This window comes from Zea mays, chromosome 2 (assembly GCF_902167145.1).
Source record: "Zea mays cultivar B73 chromosome 2, Zm-B73-REFERENCE-NAM-5.0, whole genome shotgun sequence".
In the NCBI taxonomy this organism is placed as follows: Eukaryota; Viridiplantae; Streptophyta; class Magnoliopsida; order Poales; family Poaceae; genus Zea; species Zea mays.
In genome coordinates this window covers 203,968,803-203,994,483 of record NC_050097.1, presented here as the reverse complement: position 1 = coordinate 203,994,483, position 25,681 = coordinate 203,968,803, and the positions used below count along the sequence as shown (strand labels likewise).

At 49.8% G+C, this 25,681-nt stretch overlaps 2 protein-coding genes and 1 long non-coding RNA gene across 7 annotated transcripts; 2 read left to right on the top strand and 1 right to left on the bottom strand.

The window, feature by feature from the left end:
- Positions 1-9,478: 9,478 nt before the first annotated feature.
- On the top strand, positions 9,479-10,485 carry LOC100283922 (RNA binding protein). Its single transcript, NM_001156820.2, has one exon. The coding sequence runs from the start codon at positions 9,554-9,556 to the stop codon at positions 10,355-10,357; it is 804 nt and encodes a 267-aa protein (NP_001150292.1). The 5' UTR covers positions 9,479-9,553; the 3' UTR covers positions 10,358-10,485.
- Positions 10,486-12,306: 1,821 nt separating this feature from the next.
- On the bottom strand, positions 12,307-17,838 carry LOC100285205 (NIN-like protein 1). Of its 5 annotated transcripts, none has more exons than XR_561755.4 (5): positions 16,517-17,838; positions 16,092-16,139; positions 14,923-15,802; positions 12,769-13,905; positions 12,307-12,691 (listed from the first exon to the last, which is right to left on the bottom strand). XR_561755.4 is itself a non-coding variant. In XM_008669899.4 (5 exons), exons 2-5 carry the CDS (start codon positions 17,321-17,323, stop codon positions 13,022-13,024), a joined length of 2,619 nt encoding a protein of 872 aa, XP_008668121.1. In that variant the 5' UTR covers positions 17,324-17,487; positions 17,577-17,794; the 3' UTR covers positions 12,364-13,021. The 5 variants fall into 5 exon arrangements, 4 of the variants coding, with proteins under 4 accessions (NP_001151571.2, XP_008668121.1, XP_008668122.1 ...); XM_008669899.4 differs by having other exon boundaries at positions 12,364-13,905; positions 16,517-17,487; positions 17,577-17,794; XM_008669900.2 differs by having other exon boundaries at positions 12,364-13,905; positions 16,517-17,289; positions 17,577-17,794.
- LOC103647637 (uncharacterized) lies at positions 16,905-22,487 on the top strand. The gene is made up of 3 exons (XR_004856409.1): positions 16,905-17,850; positions 17,935-18,033; positions 22,080-22,487. It is a non-coding gene; the product is annotated as an uncharacterized lncRNA (long non-coding RNA).
- The last annotated feature ends 3,194 nt before the right edge of the window (positions 22,488-25,681 follow it).

Below are 25,681 nucleotides of genomic sequence, written 5' to 3'. Positions count from 1 at the left end.
AACTATTATTTTAAATAACCGACACTAAATAAGTAATTAATTATTTAACATGAACGATGTGACGAAATAATTTTATTAAAGTGTGTGAATAACGACTCGTGTGAATGACGACACATATGGACATCATGTGAATTAGCACGAGCCAAACAGCACGAGCGACGCGCACCACCACATGCAAGACTCACTAACTAAATGTTGTTTTTATACCAAACACTAAATAGATATTAAATACAACATCTAAGTGGTTAAAATCACATTGCCAAGTATTTATAATCGCATAATTAAAATTATAAACTAGATTCGATTGAACCTCATGTTTTTTAACAACCGATAACCACACCATTAACTAATTATTTAGCCTAAACGACATGACGAAATGACTTTGTTTAAAACGTGTAATTAGCATTTTGCGTGTCGTCGGGCGAACCTCATGTGAATTGCGCGCAAGGGGTAGGCGAGGCTTACCTCGCGACGACGGTGAGACGAGGCGAGGTACGACGACATGTTGCGTGCACGACGCACCGCACGAGCGACGAGGACACGAGCATGACGACGATAGTGCTAGCTGGTCGCGCCGCCGCGCTGGCAGGCCGACCGCGCGCAAGGGCTAGGGCCGGTCGAGCAGGGTAACGAACCGCGACGGCTGCGGGCTGGCAGCCATGGCTGCACGCCGCGGAGGGGCACCGGCTTGCCGTTGGGAGGGGGCGTTGGCCGGGGCACCTAGCTGCGGCTTGGGGAGCGCAGGCCGCGCGGAGCGCTAGCGCTGGGCGCTGCTGGCTGCTGCGTGCATCGTGGGGCAGGGAGAGAAAATGGGAAAGGGAGAGAGAGATGGACGGCTAGGTAGTTTTCTTTTCGTGGGAGAGACGACGCGCTTGGGCTCCTGCATGCACCTGACGCGCGGGCGCGAGGAGAGATCGTGGGAGCGGCTGGGCGTTAGCGTGCGTGGGCGCTAGCCGCTGCATGCCTACATGCGCGCACGTGGGTCGGCTGAGGAGGGGGCGCGGCAGTGGGTTGCTGGTCTTGAGAAGTGGGTCCCGTACTCAACTGACAGGTGGGCCCATGGCCTGGCATGGCTGGGCGCTGCCCCTGCGCTCCTGCCCACGTACGCGCTGGGAGCAGGCGACCGCGGCTGTGGTGTGCCGAGTGGGCCAAGGGAGCGGACCGGGAGGTGGGCGCCAGGTGGGCCAGAGGGTGGAGAGGCGCGCTGGGCTGCCGAGTCGAGCAGGCCGGCGAAGTGGGCCGCAGGCGGGGTTGCGGCGCGCTAGGCCAGGAAACAGGCCGGGGCGCAGGGGTGGCCAGGTGGGCCGCTGGCGCCAAGCGAGATGGGCTGCGGGAGGGGGATGGGTTGGGCCGGCTAAGGCCAAAGGAGGGGGAAAGGGATGGCTGAGGGAGGTTTTCCTTTTATTTATTTTTCCTTCCTTTCGTTCTTTCTTTTGAAAACATGATTTAGTTTTGAATTCAAATTCAAACATGCTTCCTATGTTTGAATAAATGCACCATCGCAAAGGAAAAAAAATGCCTCGACATGCTATACAACAATCAAGGACTCCCTTTCTAGGGTTTTATTTCACTAGGCCTAAACATATATAAAACAAAATAACTCTTCGCTGTTTAGGAAAAAGAAAAGAAAAAGCAAGAAAAAGAGAGGGTAACACCTGAATTTGGTGGATGTTAGAAAAGAAATTTTATACCTCTAAATTCAGGGTGTTACATAGCGCGACGCGCCAAGTCGTTCGTTTTGCTGGGCGATGAGGAGGAGCTCTACCACCGCAGCCCCTCGGGCGTCCTCCAGCGATGCATCTCCATCGCCGAAGGTTAGGAACTCCTGCAAGAAATACACTCGGGGCTTGCGGTCATCATGCAGCGCCTCGAGCCCTTGTCGGGAATGCTTTCCGGCAAGGCTTCTACTGGCCAACGGCGGTGGCTGACGCCACTAGAATTGTCCGCACCTGCGAAGGGTGCCAATTCTATGCGAAGCAGACCCACCTGCCCGCTCAGGCTCTGCAGACGATACCCATCACCTGGCCCTTTGCTGTATGGGGTCTGGACCTCGTCGGTCCCTTGCAGAAGGCGCCCGGGGGCTACACGCACCTGCTGGTCGCCATCGACAAATTCTCCAAGTGGATCGAGGTCCGACCCCTGAACAGCATCAGGTCCGAGCAGGCGGTGGCGTTCTTCACCAACATCATCCATCGCTTCGGGGTCCCAAACTCCATCATCACCGACAACGGTACCCAGTTCACCGGCAAAAAATTCTTGGATTTTTGCGAGGATCACCACATCCGGGTGGACTGGGCCGCCGTGGCCCATCCCATGTCGAATGGGCAAGTGGAGTGTGCCAACGGCATGATTCTGCAAGGGCTCAAGCCCCGGATCTACAACGGCCTCAACAAGTTCGGCAAGCGATGGATGAAGGAACTCCCCTCGGTGATCTGGAGCCTGAGGACAACGCCAAGCCGAGCCACGGGTTTCACGCCGTTCTTCCTGGTCTACGGGGCCGAGGCCATCTTGCCCACTGACCTGGAATACGGCTCCCCGAGGACGAGGGCCTACAACGGTCAAAGCAACCAAGCTAGCCGAGAAGGCTCACTGGACCAGCTGGAAGAGGCTCGGGACAAGGCCTTACTACACTCGGCGCGGTACCAGCAGTCCCTGCGACGCTACCACGCCCGAGGGGTCCGGTCCCGAGACCTCCAGGTGGGCGACCTGGTGCTTCGGCTGCGGCAAGACGCCCGAGGGAGGCACAAGCTCACGCCCCCCTGGGAGGGGCCATTCGTCATCGCCAAAGTTCTGAAGCCCGGAACATACAAGCTGGCCAACAATCAAGGCGAGGTCTACGGCAACGCTTGGAACATCAAACAGCTACGTCGCTTCTACCCTTAAGATGTTTTCAAGTTGTTCATATACCTCGCACCCACGCAAAGTTTAGTCATCAAGGAAGGGTCGGCCTCGCCTCGGCAAAGCCCGACCCTCCCTCGGGGGCTAAAAGGGGGGAGACCCCCTCTGCGTCGAATTTTTTCCTCGAAAAAAGATCTCTTTTTAGCAGAATTTCTTTCGTGCTTTTTGACTACTTCGAAAAGCGGATCCTGGAAACGACGGAGTACACGTAAGCAGCCAAGGCTGACCGAGCCGAGGGACTCCTACGCCTCCGGGATACGGATACCTCACTCATCACCTTCTGCGATAAGTAACTCGCGTTCGGATAAAGTGACTCCGTGGACCGGACAAGTCTTTACGTTCGGAAGCTCTTCTGCCGAAGCGGTCCTTCAAGCTTTCTCGACTGAGTCGGAGACAGGGCCTCATGGACGGGTGAAAGTACGCGTAAGCGGCAAGGCCGACCGAGCCGAGGGACTCCTACGCCTCCGGGATACGGATACCTCACTCATCACCTTCCGCGAAAAGCAACTCTCGCCCGCACAAACATCCCTGTTACCGACAAAAAAGTCCAGATGCTCGGAATAAGAGGAAAAAAGACGCAGCTTTACAGCGCAGCGAGGGTGTGTTTTCTGGCCTCGGCGGCCGCAGAAGGCACACACTACAAGGTAATCTGATCCTGAAGGATCGGGTCTTCACGCTGGAAGGGGGCTATAGCACCCTCGGCATCGACGACGCCTTCAGCGAGATCCGACCCAGCCTCGGACGGCGACGCGGTCCAGGGACTTCTCCGGGAATCCGGCCCGAGCAGGCGGCTCGGCCGGTTACCCCTGGGGCCTCGACCGACCATCTTCCAAGGGCGCCAGCCCGACCCGAGGCCTCGGCTGATCGACTCCGGCGTCGGCCCCGCTGACGGGCAACCCGGCTAGGCCCCGGCCAACCAGGTTCCCATTTTTGAGCCAACTCCGCCTCTGTTCGTACTGATATCGCTACCCCTGGCCTCGGCTCATCGAAGAGCGGCCAAGGGGTCCCTTTAACTAAGCTAGAGGAGCCTCAGACAACAAGGCCGATCGAGCCGAGGGACTCCTACGCCTCCGGGATACGGATACCTCACTCGTCACCTTGACACGGGGCGACTCATGCTTGGTGAAGCGGTTCAGGTAATCAACAGGCGAGACTTAGTGCTCGAAAATAAAGAAAAAACACGGCTCCGTGCCGAAATTACATACATGTTCAGGCCTCGACAGCCACAATGAACAAAGACACTGGCATCCAAGGTGCCATCACAAATGGAACTCCGGTTCCGTCCCCGTGGGTATGAGCGGCCTCGAGCCTGCGGGGTGACGAACATCGGGAGGCTCGCCAGCGACCTCTGCAGCAGCAGCCATGGTCCCGGGTAGACGCGGCCACCGGAGGGCTCTTGTTCGCGGTCCCGCTCAAGGGACGCGAACTGGCCATCAAAGCCAAAGAGCGGGCCGCTCCCAAGTGCTCCGGCAGATCCTCGCTGCCGTCCTCGCCGCGAATGCGAGGGAAAGGACGGAATGTTGCATCCTAGCTGGACAGCAACAGTTCGCCTTCCCCGGCATGACTGGAGGACGTCTCCGTCGTAGCGCGGGAGGACGATTGCCACAACCAGAAGCTGGAATAGGAGGTGGTTCGCCGACCCGCGCAGGAGGTAGAGCCCCGGCTCGCCTCGCTCCCCGCCCCAGCGAGGATGACGAACACCCCCAATGCTGAGGGCGGGATCACAGCCTGGTTTGCCTCTCCCCATCCAGGAGCTGGAGGTCACCGTCTTGGGTGACCACCGGCGGAGGGGAGCAACCAGGCTGTGTGATGAAAATCCTTGAAGCCGAACGATGGCTGAAAGGTACCAACTCCCACGGAGTTGCGTTCCTCCAACGAGGAGGCGGAAAGACGGCGGGTACCCCCCATCCGGGGGCTTGGAAGATGGAAAGACACGACGCATGAGGGAGGAAGAAGACATGGTTGCCTTCCAAAAGGGGTCACCCTCCTTTTAAAGGCAGCTCTCCCTACGTGCGCCCCCAAACGCCACGGGCTGAGTCTTCTCCAACACACTCCAAGGCCCTCCCCTGCGGCGCGGGGGCTGGGTCCCGCATGTCATGCAAACCGACTCAGAGTAGAAGAAGCCAAAGCGCCGCGCGCGGTGCACGCAACCGCCCAGCGGTTACAAGCGACCCCCCACTTTTGCCCAGACCAACGGGCGGAAGGAGTGGGCAGCCATGCAGGCGGCATGCAACCGCGCCGAGTGGACACGCTTCTCCGACTCCCAGCGCGCCAGCACGGAGGCCCAGGCCCACGCGTCGCGCAACCGGCGCGCCGGATGCTGCATGCAGGCAACTGCACCGCCACTTGCGCCACCGCCGCGCCTCTTCGGTTGCGGAACCAATGCCGCGACTCGAGGCGACCCAGCGGCGCCAGCCTAGCGCGACGGTCAATACGGCCGAAAGTGGGCCGGCAGTAATGACGGTGGCAGGCGGGCGGGAGCAGCGGTCGCGTCGTCAGCCAGGCTCACGTCCCATCCAGGGGCAGCAAGAGAGCCTCCTCTCACGGCATGAAGACGGCGCACCCGTGATCCGTCCCTCGAACGGCTCGCGCACGCGCAACGGCCGCCCCGCCAACCACTCGCCCCGTCGCATTAACTCCGCGGCGGGACAGGCGGTGCCTCTGGCAGGAGAAGCGGGCGACGCTTCGCCTTCACCGTAATAACCGCGCCAAAAAAGGTACGCCACGTCGTTTGATTTCGTATCCTTTTCCTTTTTTCCTCTTTCTCTATCTCTTGCAACAGGGACCGGGGAAGGGGGATACCCCGAAAAGGATCCTTCCCTGTGAAGGAACCGGGCTCCGAGCCCCCCTACTGATCAGAGGTTCGAAGGCTGGCCCTCCGAAGGGTTTAACAGCCGCCTCAGATCACGTGGGCCCGACACCCACTACTGGTCAGGGGTTCGAAGGCCGGCCCCCCGAAGGGCTCCATGGCCGCCTCAGGCTACTCGGGCTCCGCGCCCATTACTGATCAGGGGTTCGAAGGCTGGCCCCCGAAGGGTTCACAGTCGCCTCAGACGCCGAGCGAGGGATGACCAGGGGTACGTTCGATACATAACCGAGGCTCGGGCTGCGCTCCCGAGGTACCCTAGGACATTTCCGAGACCAGCGGGAGCGATCTTGTAACGGAATCCCATCGGAGGGAGGCATCGAGCCCTCGGACCCCGTCGCCAGGGGACCGGGTCCGGCAGATCACCCGCATGTACTTTTGGGCGTGCCTCTGGGCCCCTAGCCGACCCCCAACGAACGGGGCACGGACGTCCACTCGGATTACCCGCTTGCAGCTCACCGGAGACACCATGTTCGGTGCCCATCGAGGGTAACATGGCGCTCTCCCCCCCTCCTCCTTGCGGAAAGGCGACGTAGGGGCGTATGTAAAAAGCCAGTCTGTCCCTGATCGCCCTCTCGCCCTGTGCGGAGGATCGAGGGCTGCTCTCGCAAACCCGGCTCCGGCCGAACCGTTGACAGCGTCAACATACCAGCCCGAGAACTTGGGCCCCGACCGTGCACCCGGGCTACGGCCAGTTCGCATGAGAGAACAACCAGACCAGCCGAAGCATTACGCAAGGCATTAAGACCTCGAAGGAGTGAAACCACTCCTCCGAGGCCTCGGGGGCTACACCCGGCGGGTGCGCTCGCGCGCACCCACCGGAACAAAATGCAACCGAGAAAGGCTGGTCCCCTTGCAAAAAAGTGCGACGAAAGCCTCCAAGCGAGTGCTAACACTCCCTTCGAGGCTCGGGGGCTACTGTCGGGGACCATAATTAGGGGTACCCTCAAGACGCCTAATTCTCAGCTGGTAACCCCCATCAGCATAAAGCTGCAAAGGCCTGATGGGTGCGATTAAGTCAGGAATCAGTCCGTACGAGTGACTCGATCACGCTTCGCCCGAGCCTAGCCTCGGACAAGGGCAGCCGACCTCGAGGGACTTCCGTCTCGCCCGAGGCCCCCCTTTTAACGGCGGACACATCTCCGGCTCGCCCAAGGCCTTGGCTTCGCTAAGAAGCAACCCTGACTAAATCGCCGCACCGACTGACCGAGTCGCAGGAGCATTTAACGCAAAGGTGGCCTGACACCTTTATCCTGATGCGCGCCCTCCGGCAGAGCCGAGGTGACCGCCGTCACTTCACTGCTCCACTGACCGGTCTGACAGAAGGACAGCGCCGCCTGCGCCACTCCAACTGCAGCGCCACTCGACAGAGTGAGTCTGACAGGCAGTCAGACCTTGCCAAAGGCGCCATAGGAAGCTCCGCTCCGCCCGACCCAGGGCTCGGACTCGGGCTAAGACCCGGAAGACGGCGAACTCCGCTCCGCCCGACCCAGGGCTCGGACTCGGGCTAAGACCCGGAAGACGGCGAACTCCGCTCCGCCCAACCTAGGGCTCGGACTCGGGCTAAGACCCGAAAGACGGCGAACTCCGCTCCGCCCGACCCAGGGCTCGGACTCGGGCTAAGACCCGGAAGACGGCGAACTCCGCTCCGCCCGACCCAGGGCTCGGACTCGGGCTAAGACCCGGAAGACGGCGAACTCCGCTCCGCCCGACCTAGGGCTCGGACTCGGGCACAGCCCCAGAAGACGACGAACTCCGCTTCGCCCGACCACAGGGCTCGGACTCCGCCCTGGCCTCTGCCGAACGACCTCCGCCTCGCCCGACCCAGGGGCTCGGGCTCGGCCTCGGCAACGGAAGACAGACTCAACCCCAGCTTCGGAGGAGCCCCCACGTCGCCCGGCCTCGGGCGCGGGCCCGCCACGTCAACAGGGAGCGCCATCATCACCCTACCCCGAGCCGACTCGGGCCGCAGAGAACAAGACCGGTGTCCCATCTGGCCAGCTCCGCCAGATAGGCAATGATGGCGCCCCGCGTGCCCTGTGACGACGGCGGCTCTCAGCTCCCTTACGGAAGCAGGGGGACGTCAGCAAAGACTCGACCGCTCCGACAGCTGTCCCTCCGCCAAGCTCCGTTGCTCCTCCGACAGCCATGACATCACACCAGCAGGGTGCCAAGATCTCTCCGGCTGCCACATCGGCATGTACTTAGGGCGCTAGCTCTCCCTCCGCTAGACACGTAGCACTCTGCTACACCCCCCATTGTACACCTGGATCCTCTCCTTACGACTATAAAAGGAAGGACCAGGGCCTTCTTAGAGAGGGTTGGCCGCGCGGGACCGAGGACGGGACAGGCGCTCTCTTGGGGCCGCTCGCTTCCCTCACCCGCGTGGACGCTTGTAACCCCCCTACTGCAAGCGCACCCGACCTGGGCGCGGGACGAACACGAAGGCCGCGGGATTTCCACCTCTCTCACGCCCGTCTCCGGCCACCTCGCTCTCCCCCCTTCGCGCTCGCCCACACGCTCGACCCATCTGGGCTGGGGCACGCGGCACACTCACTCGTCGGCTTAGGGACCCCCCCGGTCTCGAAACGCCGACACTTAGGCACTTGTGTTGGACACTAAATCACCAAAATACTTAGAAATGGCCCAATGACACATTTTCCTTTCAAGTTTCTAGACTAAAGTTTAGTCCATACCATATTTAATTATAGACAGATTATGAACCAATTAATTACAGTACACAATGACTGAAATGCCCCTTGCCTTGATTCCACGCCATCTCAACTGTATTGTGAAATCTTGTTTTTTTATATAGTATTATTTTTTGAAAATTAGCAGGAGTTCCATGCCATTTCCGTCTCTCTACTTTTTTCTCTTCGCTTGAACCCTCGAATTAGGGGTGGTAATGGATGACGATATCAATACTTCTTCACAAAATAGTAGGATCCTAAATAAATTTTAGTTTAAAAATAAATAAAAATAGGGTCCGATCCTAATCCAACCCTTTGATCAGATCTTTAAATCTTATAGTGTAAAATTTAGAACCTATTGTCATCCATACCTCGAATAGTCGAATGCAATACTACTGAGTTCGGTCGACGGAAGGGTTCTGTGCATGGACATGGGCATGGGCAAGGTCAACCGGTGGAAAAATGTCCATTAGTCCTTTTTAGCACCTTTTGAGGGATTATAGACTAAGGGGGTGTTTGGTTCTAGGGACTAATGTTTAGTCCCTTAATTTTATTCCTTTTAGTCTATAAATTGCTAAATATAGAAACTAAAATAAAATTTTAGTTTCTATATTTAGTAATTTTGGAACTAAAATGAAATAAAATGTAGGGACTAAACATTAGTCCCTACAAACCAAACACCCCTAAATTCATTTAGTCTATACTTTAGTTCTTCCGATGGTAAAAAAAAGACTAAACGGGACTAAAACCTAAGTCCCTCTAACTAAATAGTGCCTTACACTAACCCCACATATCATTGTGATAAGACATATGAGTATCAAATTTTAAAAGGCATGCAAATTTGGTACTCCTTCCATTTTTTTATTTGTCATGTTTTAATTTACAAATATTAGATAACGGATATCTAATACCAAAATCTCTCATCTCCCTAGTTCTGATGGGCTGCCTTGTTAACCCGTAGAGATAAAATGAAAGAAGAACCTGACCCAACAGAATAGAGCACAGCCTTAACCTGAGAAATTTCAGAATTTGGGTCACCCAAGCGGCCGAGCCGAGAACAGGGCAGAGCACGAAGCGGAAGCGCATCCGCAGGCACGACATGTCTCGCCGGCGGCGAGGAGGCTCCGACTCCGACGGCGAGGACAACAGCTTCCTCTACCGCTACCCGCTCCCCTCCGCCGCCGCCTCAGCAGGCGTCTCAGCGGGAGGCAGCGGCAAGCCCCGGGGCGGGGGCTCGGGCGGCCTCGCGCCGTCCAAATCCACAGTCTACGTGTCCAACCTGGACTTCTCGCTCACCAACTCCGACATCCACCTCCTCTTCTCCCGATTCGGACGCGTCGCGCGCGTCACCGTCCTCAAGGACCGTGAATCCCGCCGCAGCCGCGGCGTCGCCTTCGTCCTCTTCGTCCTCCGGGAGGACGCCGCGGCCGCGGCCGCCGAGATGCACGGCAAGGTGCTCAACGGGCGCACGCTCTCCGCCTCCATCGCCGACGACAACGGCCGCGCCGCGGAGTTCATCCGACGCCGCGTGTATCGGGACAAGTCACGGTGCTACGAGTGCGGCGAGGAGGGCCACCTCTCCTACGAGTGCCCCCGCAACCAGCTCGGGCCCCGCGAGAGGCCCGCACCGTCTAAGAAGTCGCGCCGCGGTGGTGGTAGTGGTGGGGGCACTGGCGGGCGTGGGCGCGGTCGCGGGGGAGAGGCTGATTGGCATTCAGATGACGATGAAGATGCCGCTGCCGCCGCCGCGTTCGAGGACGACAGGTGGGCGTCGGTGGTGGATACGAGGGGAGAGGAGGAGAAGTCGGCTGGCAAGGAAGAGGGAAAAAAAAAGGGAAAGGCGGCGAGGAAGGAGAAGAGGAAAGGCTACTTCAGCGACGAGAGTGATGAGGACGAGGACTAAGCTTCAGTGTATCCTGCTAATGTTGTTGTGTTTTAACAATAGATCTAACGTTAGTTACGTGATCAACAGCTTTGTGTATGAATGCTAGCTTTTTAAATTTCAGAAGTTATGGCTGATTACTTGTTACAGACTTCGTCTTGTCACTGTACTGTTTTCTTGATTATTAAGCTTATTATCCGTCCGAACAATATCCCTGCTTTGGCTATTATGACTTGTTGATAAAATGGCCATTCAGAAAAGAAATAGTTAATCATTTAGGTCAAATATAACCAAATGCTTTTCAGAACTGTTGGTCATCATTCTTATATCGTCAGTGCTGTACTGCTCAACAAGCTACTAAAAGCAAAAATAGTGTACTGCGCTATTTTTGCTTTTAGTAGCTTGTTGCTAGCTGTGGCCTGTGGATGCTTACTGCTTGGTTCTCAATTACTTCTCGTATATCAGTAGGTTTTTATTTATTTTATCTCTTCTGATTAAATCTTCATATACCATTAAGATGCTTATTGCAATGAATCACTGTGCCTACCACCGAGACTGAAGAGGACACAAAGGCAGTATATGGTGCCCAACCTTTGCTTAACTTATGCATTTTAACTATTCCCAAAACAACCCAATTCTTTAGCACATCATTTTCTGTTAGTTCATTTAACAAATTGACCATATTCGTTCAGAGTTCTTATTAACAACAACAACAAAAGCCTTTAGTTCTCACTTTTCAACATGTGGTGAAAATATTGTGTTCTGATACCCTGTGTTTCTGTTGCAAGTTCTTGCTTTTTGTAGTGGATCACAGGACTGTTTCACTTTTTTTATGCATATAGGTACTTAAATTGATAGCTCAAAAAAGAGACAAAAACATCTCCATCTTGAGAGTTGAAACATTGTTAAATTTTGTAATGTTCAGGCTATAAGGTCCACAGTATGCAGCTAAGCATGTCATTTCTTTTGTGGTCTCGTTAGTTGGTAACTAAATCATGTTTATGGGTAAGTGCGCTGTTGTTTTAGGTCAATGACCACAAACATTGTTGCAGTAAGAAAAAAACCAGCATATCTACAGGTACTTTTCAGGAAGGTTTTAGAGACAATCAAGCTGAGATTGGTTGGAAACTTGGAATATACAATGTTGAATCCTTTGCCTTAAACTTGACCAGCAACTCTATCCTGTCAGGAATGTTTCGGTGTTGAAATCTTTTGTAGGTATTCTGGTTTGGAAGAAAACTGCAAATCTTGAGTTGTAAGGATGGACTCCTGATGTCAGCACTCTCCTGTCTTTACTGATTAGGTTATGACCAGTAATATTATTTCTTGTGCAAGACTTTTGACTTTCGGTAATGTGAGAGCTCATTTGACGGCATGAGTGATGAATCATGACAACCACACAATTGGCCAGTATTCTCATCCGGGGCATGAGAAAAAGGTAAATACACTAGAGGAATCTGTTTAGAATCTATTTTTTGTGTTGATTGTTGCTACATATGTAGTGTATTAGTTTCCTGCATCATTCTGCCATCTCTGGGTATTGACGTCTCAATTCTAGAAGCAGATTATTAGTCCCTGCATATGAGATTTGCATGATGTGGTTGGCATGGTGTTCCTTCTGTTATTTGACTGCTGGTTCATAATGTAGAAGCATATTTCTGATGTGAGCCTGTCAGTGAAAGTATCTATATAATTTTGTATTCTGGCCACATATTGTATTGTAAGCTACACATATTTTACCCATGTACATTTTATTTAGTGAGCCAGATATATTGTATTCTCTATTCTTGCTGTGGTGTAACTTGTATCATTACTTCATTAGCATGGGAAACTTGAAAATAAATGATTGCTCGTTAACTTTAATTAAATATGTTGACACCAGTCACATCTGTGCTTCCATATTCTGGTTATTATAATAGTGGCATAATCTAATCTCTATATTGATACTTGGCAATTGACATACCAAACGGTTCACAAATGGAAGCTTCTTAAAGGAAAACAATCTATAATGTCTACAGCAGCAGACGTTCTTTCAAAGAGGCCCATAATTCAGTGTACCATTCATTTTTTATTTTTTTTTGCAATGGACAAACATATTGAACAAACTAAGTATCCTATCATCCTATTCTAGATCTAATCCTTGCTGCAGAAAATTACAATTTCAGAAGCAGAATTTCATGTGCATTGAACAGAGCATGCTGATCGCTCAGGCGATGAAGGAATGCTGTGATCTTAAGGGACAATTGTAGCTGATCAATTATCAGAAAGAAGCCATCAATGATTGTTGCACATCAGCACTCAAAGAAACAAAACATACTTGGAGTTGGAGCAAATCTGATTTGTAGATACGTCACCCTATTAATTCAATCAATTGCATTGTCATTCAGAGATTCAGGTTCATCAATAAGTATTTACAAGCAATGCATGCTTACTTCTGTTTATCCTGATTTCTTGACTCTCTCATTGTCAAGTATTCTTGTTTGATCATTAGTTCCTAACCTGAGCATCAGAAACAAGACTAATTGATCTAACAGTAGAACTGGGACGTGGTGGTACATAGTACATTGCAGTATTGCACAGCTACCAACCCTGGACTCCTGGAATCTTTGGTTTCCCCTGCACAAAACCATGTGATCCTGGTTGAATTTGATTAAACCTCACAAAGTGGTGAGGCTCATACTGTTGTCATGACAAACCAGTGTGACCAGCTGTGACCCTTGTAGCTGGACTAACAGCTAAATGAACTGAAATTTTGATTGTTTGGATATCTGCTAGTTTGTATACATGAAGGCACTCCTGCAGATCTGCATCACATGTCATCAAGACCCATTCTGAATCATCATCCAAGTACTTTAAAACCAAGGGGTTTGTGTCTACTATACTCAAACGTTTCGCTAGCTCATGCTTCAGTCCTTGAAAATTGCACTCTGGGTTTAGTCGGAATCTCACCTTTTCTGAGCCAAATGTTGCCTTTACTCTCATATTTGCATCTGTGTTCTGCTTGGGGTTGGGGGATGACAGGCTTCGAGAAGAATGATGTGCACCATTAGCCTTTTCAGTAACATCCTGTAGAAGATCAATTGGAGCCTCATGAACTGAGAAATGCTCATATAATGAAGTGTTTTCTGTTTGCATAGTCTGAATAGAGCTGTCTTTCACAGGATTTTCTGACTTCATCAGATCAATTATACCCTGTTGTGCATGTTCTGTTGCACCAACGCTACACGAGGGGCTTGACTGAGAACCGTGGCTGCATGAGGAGTGTGAGTGTGAAGTTGATGGCATATTGCTACTTGACTTGTGGGGTTGGTGCTTGTTGAAGTCGGTGAGATTGCTCTGGTTAGTTGGAGGAACCGTGACACTTCCTGACAAATTGTTGTCAGATGATATTGAGGTGTCTGTGAGATCCTTGTACAGGGTGTTTAGCTGGAAAGCTGTCTCTGCACCATGAACCGAATCAATGATCTGTTGGAGCTTTCTTAGAGAGTGGTCTACCTTCTTGATCTTTCGTGATGGCCAGCGGGTTATACCATGTTGCCTGCATATTCTTTTGAGGGTCGTGGGACACACTGGGAGAGATAAAAAAGTAAGTATATTTGCAAGTTTGCAACCAGATCAAACGATATATAAGCATGCTGTCTGTCATAAAAGATTCTATCACAATCTGGAGATGCAATGCAGACATGATAAGGATGCTGTCTGCCCCTTGTCTGCAAGAAATAATTTTACCTACATGAAGCTCTACATCCATCTATTCTAATTCTAGAAAACGTCATATCATGTCACCCTAATAAGTTGTTTATGGGCTTAATTTGGAATGTATGTCTTCCTACATGTATGCCAAAATTGCCATCATGATAAGTTACTTTGTGGGCCTAAGGGTGAGATCATCATATTGATCATTTCATAATTTCTATGCAGAGTGTTTTGTTTTATCCGGTTGCTTTTTAACTGCAAGCAATGAATGATACTGAAACTGATCAACTCATTTCTAGGTTATGTGCACTGTTTGCTCAATCAGCTACAAACCATAAGGTTGATCTGCTCGCTGATTCAATATTATTATTTGCTATGTCAGCTCTTGAAAGTTGACTTTCTGCTGTGCTGTACTTGCATTATATCTCTTCATGTTCATGTGCTTTCTATATAGTGGACTAGTGGTATACTATACATGGAAAGGAAACACAGATCACGATAATGCTGATAAGAATGTTCATCTTCTGACTATGGGATGCATGTGATGGTTGACTCTCTGATGGAAAGTAACACTATATATTATTTAATCAGATTAGGATGCTGGCTGCATTAGTTGTACTACTATAATTAAGGGGGTGTTTGGATGCACTAGAGCTAATAGTTAGTTGGCTAAAAAAATGCTAGTGGAATTAGCTAGGTAACAAATAGCTAACTAGTAGCTAATTTACTAAAAATAGCTAATAGCTAAAATATTAGCTAGAGTGTTTGGATGAATCTAGCTAATTTTAGCCACTAACTATTAGCCCTAGTGCATTCAAACACCATCTAAGTGCCTGATGGTAGTAAACTATCATTTGCTGAATCTTGCGTTTATCTGATGATTCACTCACCTCCAAGGCTTCTCGCTGCATCTTTGAGGCTACCAGCGAAGTACTGCCGAAGAACCTGCAAACTAACGGTCTTCTCGGCCTTTGTGCGCCTTTTTGTCTTACTGCCTTCAGCAGTTGCCTGAACACCAGATAGAGATGGACCCTGCCCCACAGGTGAGAACGTTCCATGCATCCGCAATGCAGCTAACTCGGGTTCTTGCTGTGAAGTTCCTGCCAGACTTGTCCAAGAGGCCCCTCTACGATCTGCTGAATTGCCTCCAAAGGACAACTCATCTTTGTCCTTCTCAGGAGGAGTAAAAGAGTTCAGCTCGTTCATTTCCAGCGCCGCTTCGCCTTCCATCTCTCTATCTGTGACCACACGTAGGGTCTGGCAAACACTTCGCATGGTGCCTGACAAGGAGTCCAGCACTGTCTTCTGCTCCTCCAGTGCTTCACAATCTGTTGGAAGAAAGAATTCCAGCACGAAGTCTGCTATCCCAGTGCGTGTGCACCGCAGTCGGATCGCCACTGCACCTTTTAACCTGAAGATCTTAGCATGGTGAGACAAGGGGTATTCCAATTTAGTTGAGGATCCAATGTCCGGCAGGAAGCATGGCTGGTTTGTCGTGAGGGCCTTCCCTGCCACCCCCTCGCCACGCAGCAGATGGTGTTCGGAGCAGGCCTCATGGAAGCCCCGCATCTCGGCTTCATTCACAAAGCATGCTTCGTCGATGGTGGAAATGCAGTACCTGTAGTTCTCGTCAGAATGTCGGCTGCCTCGTTTCCCTTGTTGAGTACATGTGACCCATGTCTGAGCTAATGGCAGCTTGTGGGTCAAGCAGGCTGCCCTCAGGACCTCCAGTATCTCTGGTAAAGCATCTTTGTAGGAAGCAGTGCTAAACTGGTGGACAATCAATAAGAGTGGCCATGAAGTCATGTGAGCATATATAAGCATCGCCGTTTCATGTCTCAATATCTTATACACTTGCTTTATATTTGAGCTAGGGTAGGTAAATTGAAACGTCCAAAGTTTTTTTTTCACAAACATGCAATTTAAAGTAGATTTTCATACATGCCTACATTAAATTGGAATATAGAGGTCCTGCGATTCTTATCTTTGTAAAAATGAGATATTTGCCAAATTTTTCAAAGCTGCGATACAACGAGTGTATAATTTATTTTCTGCTCACCTTTTTGCGTGGAATGCTCGAAACTTCTGTACTTCTGAGATTAACTGCCTGCAAAGACCCTTGTCATAATAGGAAAGCCCAGATCTGGAAACACTCTATTGATTTTCTACAGTAAATAATTGTCGTGCAGGTATTTCAAGCCGGTTTTTAAAAAACTGGTTTTTATATTTTAGTTAGGAGAAATTAGCTTCTTGGTTTTAAGAAATTGAGAATTCAATTTCTATAAACCGAGCCATATGTTTGGAACCACCTCAATTTCCATAAGTTTATTAAAAATTGGGTGCTTCTAAATATGTCCTCCATAAGTTTATTAAAAATTGGGTGCTTCTAAACATGTCCTAAGCTGGTGAGTGGATCTCCTAACCTAACGCATTTGCGGTATACTTCTCTGAACTTTCAGGGGCAGTGAGATTGAGGTCTCCTACCTGTAGAGCACTGCAGATGGTGTTGAGCTCAGAGGTGAAGTTGAGCTTCTGCTTTGTCATGATCAGCTCGATAACGCCCAGGCAACTGTAACTTCTTTTCTCGAACACTGGCAGCCCCATGGTGCCGTGGACATCGAGGTACTTTGCATCTGTCACCCTGGCGTACTCGTAGCTGGTGAAGCACCTGATGTCCGGCGACCACTCAGGGAGCCTGCCGATGAAGACCCTCCCTGGCAACCCTGGTGACTCCCCTGACCTAACGTCGGCTGGGAACTGGTACTTGGTGGACACCTCCCTGAACCGGATGAGGCTGTCGGAGCGGTGGTCGAGCGTGAACGGCTGACCGCTGGTGGTCAGCACCAGCTTCCCGTCATCGCGGTTGACCGGCACCCAGAGCTGCACGAGGACGTCGCCGTCGCTCTGCGTATCACGGATGTAGGACAGGGCCTGGCTGAACCGCTCCCGCACGGAGGGGGTGCTCGCGCCGCCCGTCTGAATCAACCAGCTGGCGTTCGCGGCCGGCGCCGCCGTCGTCGTCACTGTGGTGGCCGTCGCGTCAGCCGAGAAGAAGGCCGAGGGTGGAGGAAACGCTACCGAGTTGGGCGAGCGCGAGACCACCTCGAGCCAACCGTTGTCGCCGGACAGTAGCTGCTCAAGGAGATCCAAGTCGACGGCCCCCGCGCCTTCGGACGTGGTGCGTGCCACGGAGATGCTCGGAAGCTGCGGGTCTCCTCCCTCTTCCATGCAGATGCAGGTAACACTCTCTTCAGAACCTGCTCTACACAGTTCATCGCGAACGCACTGCATCAGTGGTAGCTATGATCTTGGTAACGCTAACAACAAAACTTGGGCATGCAAGGCCACAGTGCTTCACTTCTGTTCTGCTGGAGATCAAGAAGCAAGGCTCCATGCACATCTTGGGCTAGGAAACCATGGGAATCCTTGGGAGAATTTTGTGCTAGGCATGTTGCCTTCAGGTTGCAGGGTGTGGGAGAACACATCATTTTCAATGGAAAGCAAGCAGCGAAAGAGATTGATAGTTAGGTAGCAAGCAGCTCACTGTTAATCACACGCCTGACGCCTCCGTTCTTGTCATCAAAAAGGCTCCCGTTCTCCTCTCTTCCTCCTGTGGATTAGCTAGGTGCCAGCCTCCACCAGGTAGCTCGGTTCTGCTCACCTCAACTCACCCCCGGAAATGGCTCGATGCTCCACTGCATCTAGTGGTCCTAGTGGATCCTGCTGCGCTGCGAAACGGAAAGGAGAACAAAAAAAATTGCTTGGCCGGGCTTCGCTTGGTGTTGCCCTTATTTTTTGGCGTCGTCGTTACAACAAAGGTTGTGGGGACACCATCGTAATTTTGTTTTTATTTATTTGTTAGAATCTTTCCCTTTCACTGAGGGCCCAGCTGCACCACGCAGGAATCCAATCATAGGTCCATACCCGCTTGGCGCTTCCATATTTTCCATATATAAAGTCAACTTGCAAGGGTGATTCTGCAGCTTCAGAAGGATTCCTTGGTAAGAAAATCCTCTCTTGCACAATACCACGAGTGTTTTTTGAGATTTTTTTTTTAAAATGGTGGTTTGCAAACAGGAGGAACTGGGGACGGCCGTTTTTCACATATAAACAAGAGGAACTGAGACCCAAACTGTCTATTCATGCTGTGGTAGATTTTGGGAATTTTGTAGAAAAGGTGCCTTGTACTTGTAACTATTGTTGAATAACTCACCAAATTCATTTGTCAATTCTGATTCCGGTGACACAAGCATGACCACTGAAATGCAGGCAACAGGGCCTAACCTCAGTGGTGAAAACAGGGGATCAGGGGTGGTCTCTTGATTAGAGATTCTAGCATATATTGGTGTAGGGCCAATCAAAATTTGTCCTCTCTACTCAAATAAAGGCAAACCACAAATTCCGGGACAACTGTTTCTGAAAAGGTTGGAATTTTATATGTAAAATACCCCCACTACCTTGCCATCAAATACATGGTTCTGTCTAACAGAAAAAGTCATAGTAGAAATTTTCTTTTCTGGTTATCTCAACTTATATGGTATAATTCTCTTCTTTATTAACGATTACATTTTCCTTTACTTTGATTGAAACAAATCAATAGATACATTTGTAATTATGCTATCATCTCGTTTGTTTCTAATCATGTCCAATTTAAAATGAACCACTTTTGCAAATGCCTATGTAAAAATGTTTAGACAACAACAACAACAAAGCCTTTTTGTCCCAAGCACGTTGGGGTAGGCTAGAGATGAAACCCCATATGAAAATCTCAGAGCTCAACCCCAAAGAAAAGAAAAGGGAGACAAAGGCAAAGGAGAACCGAAAAACGACGAAACGGGGAAACACATAAAAATAAATAAAACCCACAAGAACCAGCAAGATCTAAAGGGGCACAAGAAAAGGTCAAATGATTAAGGAGGAAAAGCGAAACTACAAATCAGGGTTCTGGCACGTGAATTGCACACTTCCACTCCTTCCTATCCACGGCGAGCTCTTTATCAATATTTCACTCCTTCAGGTCCCTTTTCATAGCCTCTGTCCACGTCAAGGTTGGTCGACCTCTACCTCTCTTCACATTCTCGGGACGCCTAATTATTCCAATATGCACTGGTGCCTCTCCAGGTCTTCGTTGGATATGTCCAAACCATCTCAAACGATGTTGCATAAGCTTCTCCTCAATTGGCGCCACTCCTACTCTCTCTCGTATATCATCATTCCAGACTCGATCTCTCCTTGTGTGGCCACATATCCAGCGCAACATACTCATCTCTGCCACACTTAGTTGTTGGACATGTCGTGTCATGGGCATCATAGGGAGCGGTCACCACCATGCAGTCCGCACCCACAGGAAAGGAAAGAATAAGATTGAGATGAGCTGGGATAAGGCTAGAGAATAAGATTGAGATGAGAGAATTGTAGAGAGTTGGTTAGCAGCAGATAAGTCCAAAAAAGTAGGAGTTAGTTGAGAGTTTGTAGGAGAAGTTGGTTAGCCATAGGGCTATTTATAAGCCGCATGGCAGCAGGGAATAAATCAAGCAAGATTATTATCAAACCAATCTCTCTCTTGCAATGATCCTCTCAAGCGCCTAGGGCTGCTACCCTAGAACCAAGCCTGCGGCAGAGGGGTATAACCTCGCCCAGGGGCGGACCCAGGCCCATGGCCACCTGGGCCACGGCCCGGGGCGCGGGTAAAAAAATAGAAAATATACGCAGCCCACGGCCCACGAACAATCAGTGCGATGCAGCCTCAGAACCCTAGCCGCCAGCCATCAGAATTCAGTTCCGCCGAGTCGTACGGTCACGCAGGGCATGCCGGCACGCGCAATCCGGTGAGTCTTGACTCTTGACCCCGTCCAGCCGTCCTCGCCCACGCCCAGTCGTCCGGCCAAGCGCCCAAGCGTCGTGCGGTCGTGCCGTGCGCCATCACGCACTCGCCGGATTGTGCGTGCCGCGTGCGGCCAACGGCCTCGCCTAGTCGCCGGCGTCGCCTGTCCGCCGTCCGGCCACGCGCGGACGCGCCGTGCGACTGCGGCTGCGGCCTGCCGGCTGCCGCGGTGCTGCTTGCGGCTGGAGCCTGAGCGGCTAAGTGGCTCGCCGGCTCGCCTTGCCCGCCCGGCGCCCGCGCCACCGCCGCAGCCTGCAGACGACAGTCATTTCTTGTCTTTGAAAAATGGCCAGTCATTGTTCATTATTTTGATTTTACCGGTGGTTCAGAGTGACAGGTAGAGATGGCATACCCATGCGGGTTTCGGGTACTCAACGGGTTTTCCATACCCACTAACATCAACATAAAAAATAATTCATCATGTAAATAACAATCAATACATTAATAAGCTAGGATAAAAGGAACAAGTGATAACTAATTTTAGCTTAAAATTTGTTACATGAAGTTTATTTCAATTAGAACATATTTAATTAATAATATTATGAGACATATTTATAAGAAATTTTGATTTTAAGGCGGGTTTTAAAAACCCATGGGTTTGCGGGTATGGGTAGTGGAAGAACAAATCCATGCCCACGTACCCGTTGGGTTTCCATTTGAACCCATTAACAAACCCATGAGTAGAGAAATTGACCCAAACCCATACCCTAATAGAGCAAAAACCCACCGGGTTTCGGGTAGCGGGTACCCATTGTCATCTCTAGTGACAGGCATGTTGTCTTTCCATTTGTATATCGTCTCATTAAATTAAATTAGCTTTGATTTTATCAGTGACAACAGCATCTGTGGAGAGAGCTTTCTTATCTATGAATATTATTAAAATTGAGTTGCGGAATATCATCTTTAACATTTATAGAAACATTGTTTCATGGTACAATTTTTTTTTATATACTACTATTAGAGTCTATGTTGCTTCGGCCCGGGGCTTGGCTAATTTCTGGGTCCGCCACTGACCTCGCCGGAGAAGACAACTATCCCCGTGGACCGAAGGTCCATGACATGTCGTCTTTTAGTGGGCCAACATTCTGCTCCATACAACATAGTCGGCCGGATTGTTGTCCTGTAAAACTTGCCTTTTTGTTTGTGTGGCACCCGGGGGTCGCATAAGACATCCGCAGCTTGCTGCCACTTCAACCATCCAGCTTTAATTCTATGACTGACATTCTCATCGATGTCTCCCTCCTTCTGAAGCATTGATCCTAAGTAACGAAAAGTGTCTTTCTTGGGTACCACTTGCCCATCAAGACTAACATCGCCATCCTCATACCCCATGGCACTGAAATTACGCTTCATGTACTCTGTTTTAGACCTACTAAGCCTAAAACTTTTTGCTTCCAGCGTCTGCCTCCACAATTCCAACTTTTGCGAAACACCACTCCTACTCTCCTCAATAAGTACCACATCATCGGCAAAAACATACACCACGGTATATCTCCTTGTATGTCACTTGTGACCTCATCTATCACCAAAGCGAAAAGATAAGAGCTCAAAGCCGACCCTTGATGTAGTCCTATGTTAATTGGAAAGTCATCGGTGTCTCCATCACTTGTTCGGACACTTGTCACAACATTAGTGTACATATCTTTAATAAGATTAATGTACTTTGTTGATACTTTGTGTTTTTCCAAGGCCCACCACATTACACTCCTAGGTACTTTGTCATAAGCCTTCTCCAAGTCTATGAAGACCATATGCAGGTCTTTTTTTTGTTCTCTGAATCTCTCCATAAGTTGTCTTAGTAAGAAAATGACCTCCATAGTTGATCTCCCAGACATGAAACCAAACTGATTTTGGGTCACGCTCGTCATGTTTAGACATTTCTGGTAAAAAGAAGAGACAAAATGCCATCACTTCATACTGGATCACGGTAATAAGCTGTGGGACTATTTGGCACCAATTTTATTTTAATGGTACACGATTTACGAGCTCAACAATATTCCTAGAAATCATAGAAGCACTCGCTTAGTTAAATATGATTTGTGCATGCTCCTAGGATTGCATCTCATAAAGCTACATGCGTACGGTCACATACTTGTCTATTTGGGATTGGCTAGTCATTTAATTTAATCGCCTTTGATCTTTGCTTCCATTTATTTTCTGCAGTTCTTTACTTGGGGAGTTATTCCAAGGCTCTTGTGATCAAAGGTCAATAAACTAGTAACATAATTGTGGTTTGGGTGGAGGTACATGTGATCTGGATACCAAAGTCCAAATGAAAGGTTAATCATATGATGGAGCAATAAATTTTTATTCCCAAGGCTGTTCCAAATTTAGGAACTGCTTTAAATATTTTCAAGACGTCACTTACTATATTATTCCTCCCATGTGAACATGTTTCTGCGCCCTGATCCCCTGATCAGGGACAGGGAGGAACACGATAAAATAGTGCTTTGGTTCATTATTCCGTGACATGTACAGGAATCTTGACGCCTCTTTGTAATGCTACAAGTCAGAACAGTACAGGTGTAGTAGTACTGTAATACAAGTCTGCCTTTTTATATTGACTTTCAACATTTTTTTTATTTCCTTCCAGTATTCTAACACTGTTTTCAGGAAATGGTATGTGTATATTACACATCCAGGTTAGTACTTTACAGGCTACAGTTTAGTTTGCACCTGCTGTAATTCTGGTTTAATCTAGCATGGAAGCAGTCTTTTACGGTTTTACCTGAGCTAGTCTGTTTTCTAGTGACAGGACATCGTGTGGTTGTTTAAGCTGCACTTGTTTGTGGCTGCGTGCGTAGAGAGAGACGGCCAGACAGGTGCACATTGCTTGGCTCCATTGGATGAAGAGTGATAAAGTGCAAGGCACCAAGAAATAATGCTCATCTGCGAGGAGTGCCTTGGCACAATCCAGAAAATAGAACGAATGGATGGCCACTTTTCCCTGCTCGCTTTCCCTTTCCTTATATTGGTTGGGTCACTGCCACACAGCCCATTGCGGATACATATATTTGCTACCTGCTCATTGTTTGACCAAAAGCCTGTGTGTTCTTTAGTGGCACACCAATATGCCATCAGCACGCTCCCCCTTTCTTTGAGTATTTATTCCGGCTTGCACAGTTTGTACAGATAAAATGCTATGTTTCAGAGAACGGAGGTAGTACTATTTAGGTTAGAGATAAAATGCTATGTTTCAGAGATTGAACAGTTTGTACAGATAACCCCCAAAAATAATCAAGATTGTCAAATTGTCAGCTTCTCACACCAGCAAATTCCGTAGACAGCAACTTCTCAGAGCAGTTAGATTTTCAGAGAATCGCTACTCAGAAAAGCTGTACCAATACCAAACAAGACAACATGCTGCTTAGCAGAGAGCCAGAATTCATTTTGGTGATAGCCTTTGTAAATTATCAATTATGTCGACATGGCTAGTCGTAAGCATCAATAACGAAGCATCTCGGCTGCCTGAAATGGTCAGATTGCCACCGATCTCATTCTTATTTGGTACCTAATGTCCCCGTGAAAAATTAAACGAGACGCAGTATCCGCAATAATATAATGGTACTGTCTGTATCCACGCCAACACAATCTTTATTTTGAAGCAGTTGCATAAACATTTCCGGCAGTGTTCGCTGGTCCAACACACTTCTCTTTCCTCCGATCCGGTTAGACTTTTGAGATCACAATTGCACGGGTTGTGAATAATATGGTGGAGACAGAAGGCTATGGCCAGCAGACCGCTCATATGGCCTGTGCGTTCACTGAATGGTGCTGCTGAGTCGGAGATCATGGAGGATTACTGGGCGAAAGCTTGCCCAGTACATTCAGAACTTGCATATTCTGCGGCTCCCATCCTGAAGCGCATAATAAGACAAGTAATTGTCAAGCCAAGAAGCTCATGTGTTCATAAAGAGGTCAGGTCATTCAAGAACACTATTGATAGGTGGGGGCTATAGCAAAACTGGAGTAGTTATGGAATAGAACTTCAAAGCTGACAAAATCAGACCTTCCTCAATCAATATATTGGCTGCCTGTTTCTCTAGCTAACTGGCAGGCCTGGTTTGACCAATGGATGGCACAGACCGGATCAAGAGTTATAAAGCACAAAATATAAGATAAAATCGCAATAAGCCTTTCTCTGTTACTCTAGAACCGAGCAGTTGTTTCACTATTCCTCGAGAATGCCGGCAGAGACAGTGAGACCCAGTTTGACTGCAGTGAACTGTGTAACTGCATTAAAAAAAACAGAGACACAAGAGTAGCAGTACCTGGCGCATCACGTGATTCTGCACTGGTAACAGCAACAGTAGGAACTTTTGAGGCACAGGAGTAGTGGGCACCACACTGTGAGGTCACTGCGAGGTAGTGTCCTGGTGAGCTAGCATTAGCACTCACAAATTACGTACTACTTGGCTTGCCTCGATCTTACGGAGTTGACATTTTTTCATTTTTGGCAGAATTCCGAAGATGAAGCATCCGTAGAAATATACCGGTACTGTCTACATCAATGCAGCACATATCTGAACGGAGATTGGCTCGCAATTTTTTCTTAACTTTAAAGCAGTCCTATATGTTAAGTAACCCTAGTTAGGGTTATGTGGACAAATACTGACTTTGCCCCTGAGGGGTCTCACATCTCTATATAAGGAACCTGTACACCCCTTTATATGACAGAGAACAGAAAGAGGCGAGAGACCCAACCCTATATCTTGTGTCTTATGTGTTTCCTCTGTCGTGCTTATGGGAAGGGAGACGGGTTCTCTACAGCTTCTTGCGCCTCTACTGTTGACGGGAGAGAAGGGAGCAGATCTGGTGATCCGTGATAACATAGTTCTCAATACGTTATTAGCACGCTTTACCTCGACGTTGCTGCGAGATCAGATCTGCATCAACTCTCCGTCAAGTCGGCAGGTCCCCGGCCTAGCCAAACTGTCATACGCGACTAGTGCTGGGAATCTGGGTCGGGCTTTTCGGGCCAGCACGAGCACGGCCCGAAAATAAGAGCCCAAAGCACGGCCCGGCACGAAATAATATGGGCCGGGCTAGCACGGCCCGAATGCGGGCCTGGGCCGGGCCTCAAATTCCGACCCGTCGGGCCCCCAGCACGGCACGCATAGATGGGCCGGGCTTGGGCCGGCACGGCCCAATTAAGCCCAAACGGTTTAATCTCTTTAATTTAGTAAGATATTGAGTTTATATTGTTGTTATATTTAGAGTTTATGTGGTTAAATGATGCTATAATTGTTTAATATCTTTAATTTAGTAAGATATGAATTTTATATGGTTATAATATTTTGATTTTATGTGGTCAAATATACGGGCCGGGCTTGGGCCGGCACGGCCCAACGAAGGCACGACGTGGTTTAGGGCCGGGCTGGGCCACTGTTTTTACACTTCGGGCTGGCACGGCACGACCCAAAAATTGTTTGGGCTTTCTTAGCCCGAACCCGTTTGGCACGAAGCACGATGGGCTTGGGCCGGGCCGGCCCGGCACGGCCCAATTCTCAGCACTATACGCGACAGCCTTCGATTCCTCCACGTAATCGAGCGGTATGTCTTTGTCGGGGACCATAATTAGGGGTACCCTCAAGTCTCCTAATTCTCAGCTGGTAACCCCATCAGCATAAAGCTGCAAAGGCCTGATGGGTGCGATTAAGTCAGGGATCGGTCCATTCGAGGGACTCGATCACGCCTCGCCCGAGCCTAGCCTCGGACAAGGGCAGCCGACCCCGGAGGATCTCCGTCTCGCCTGAGGCCCCCCT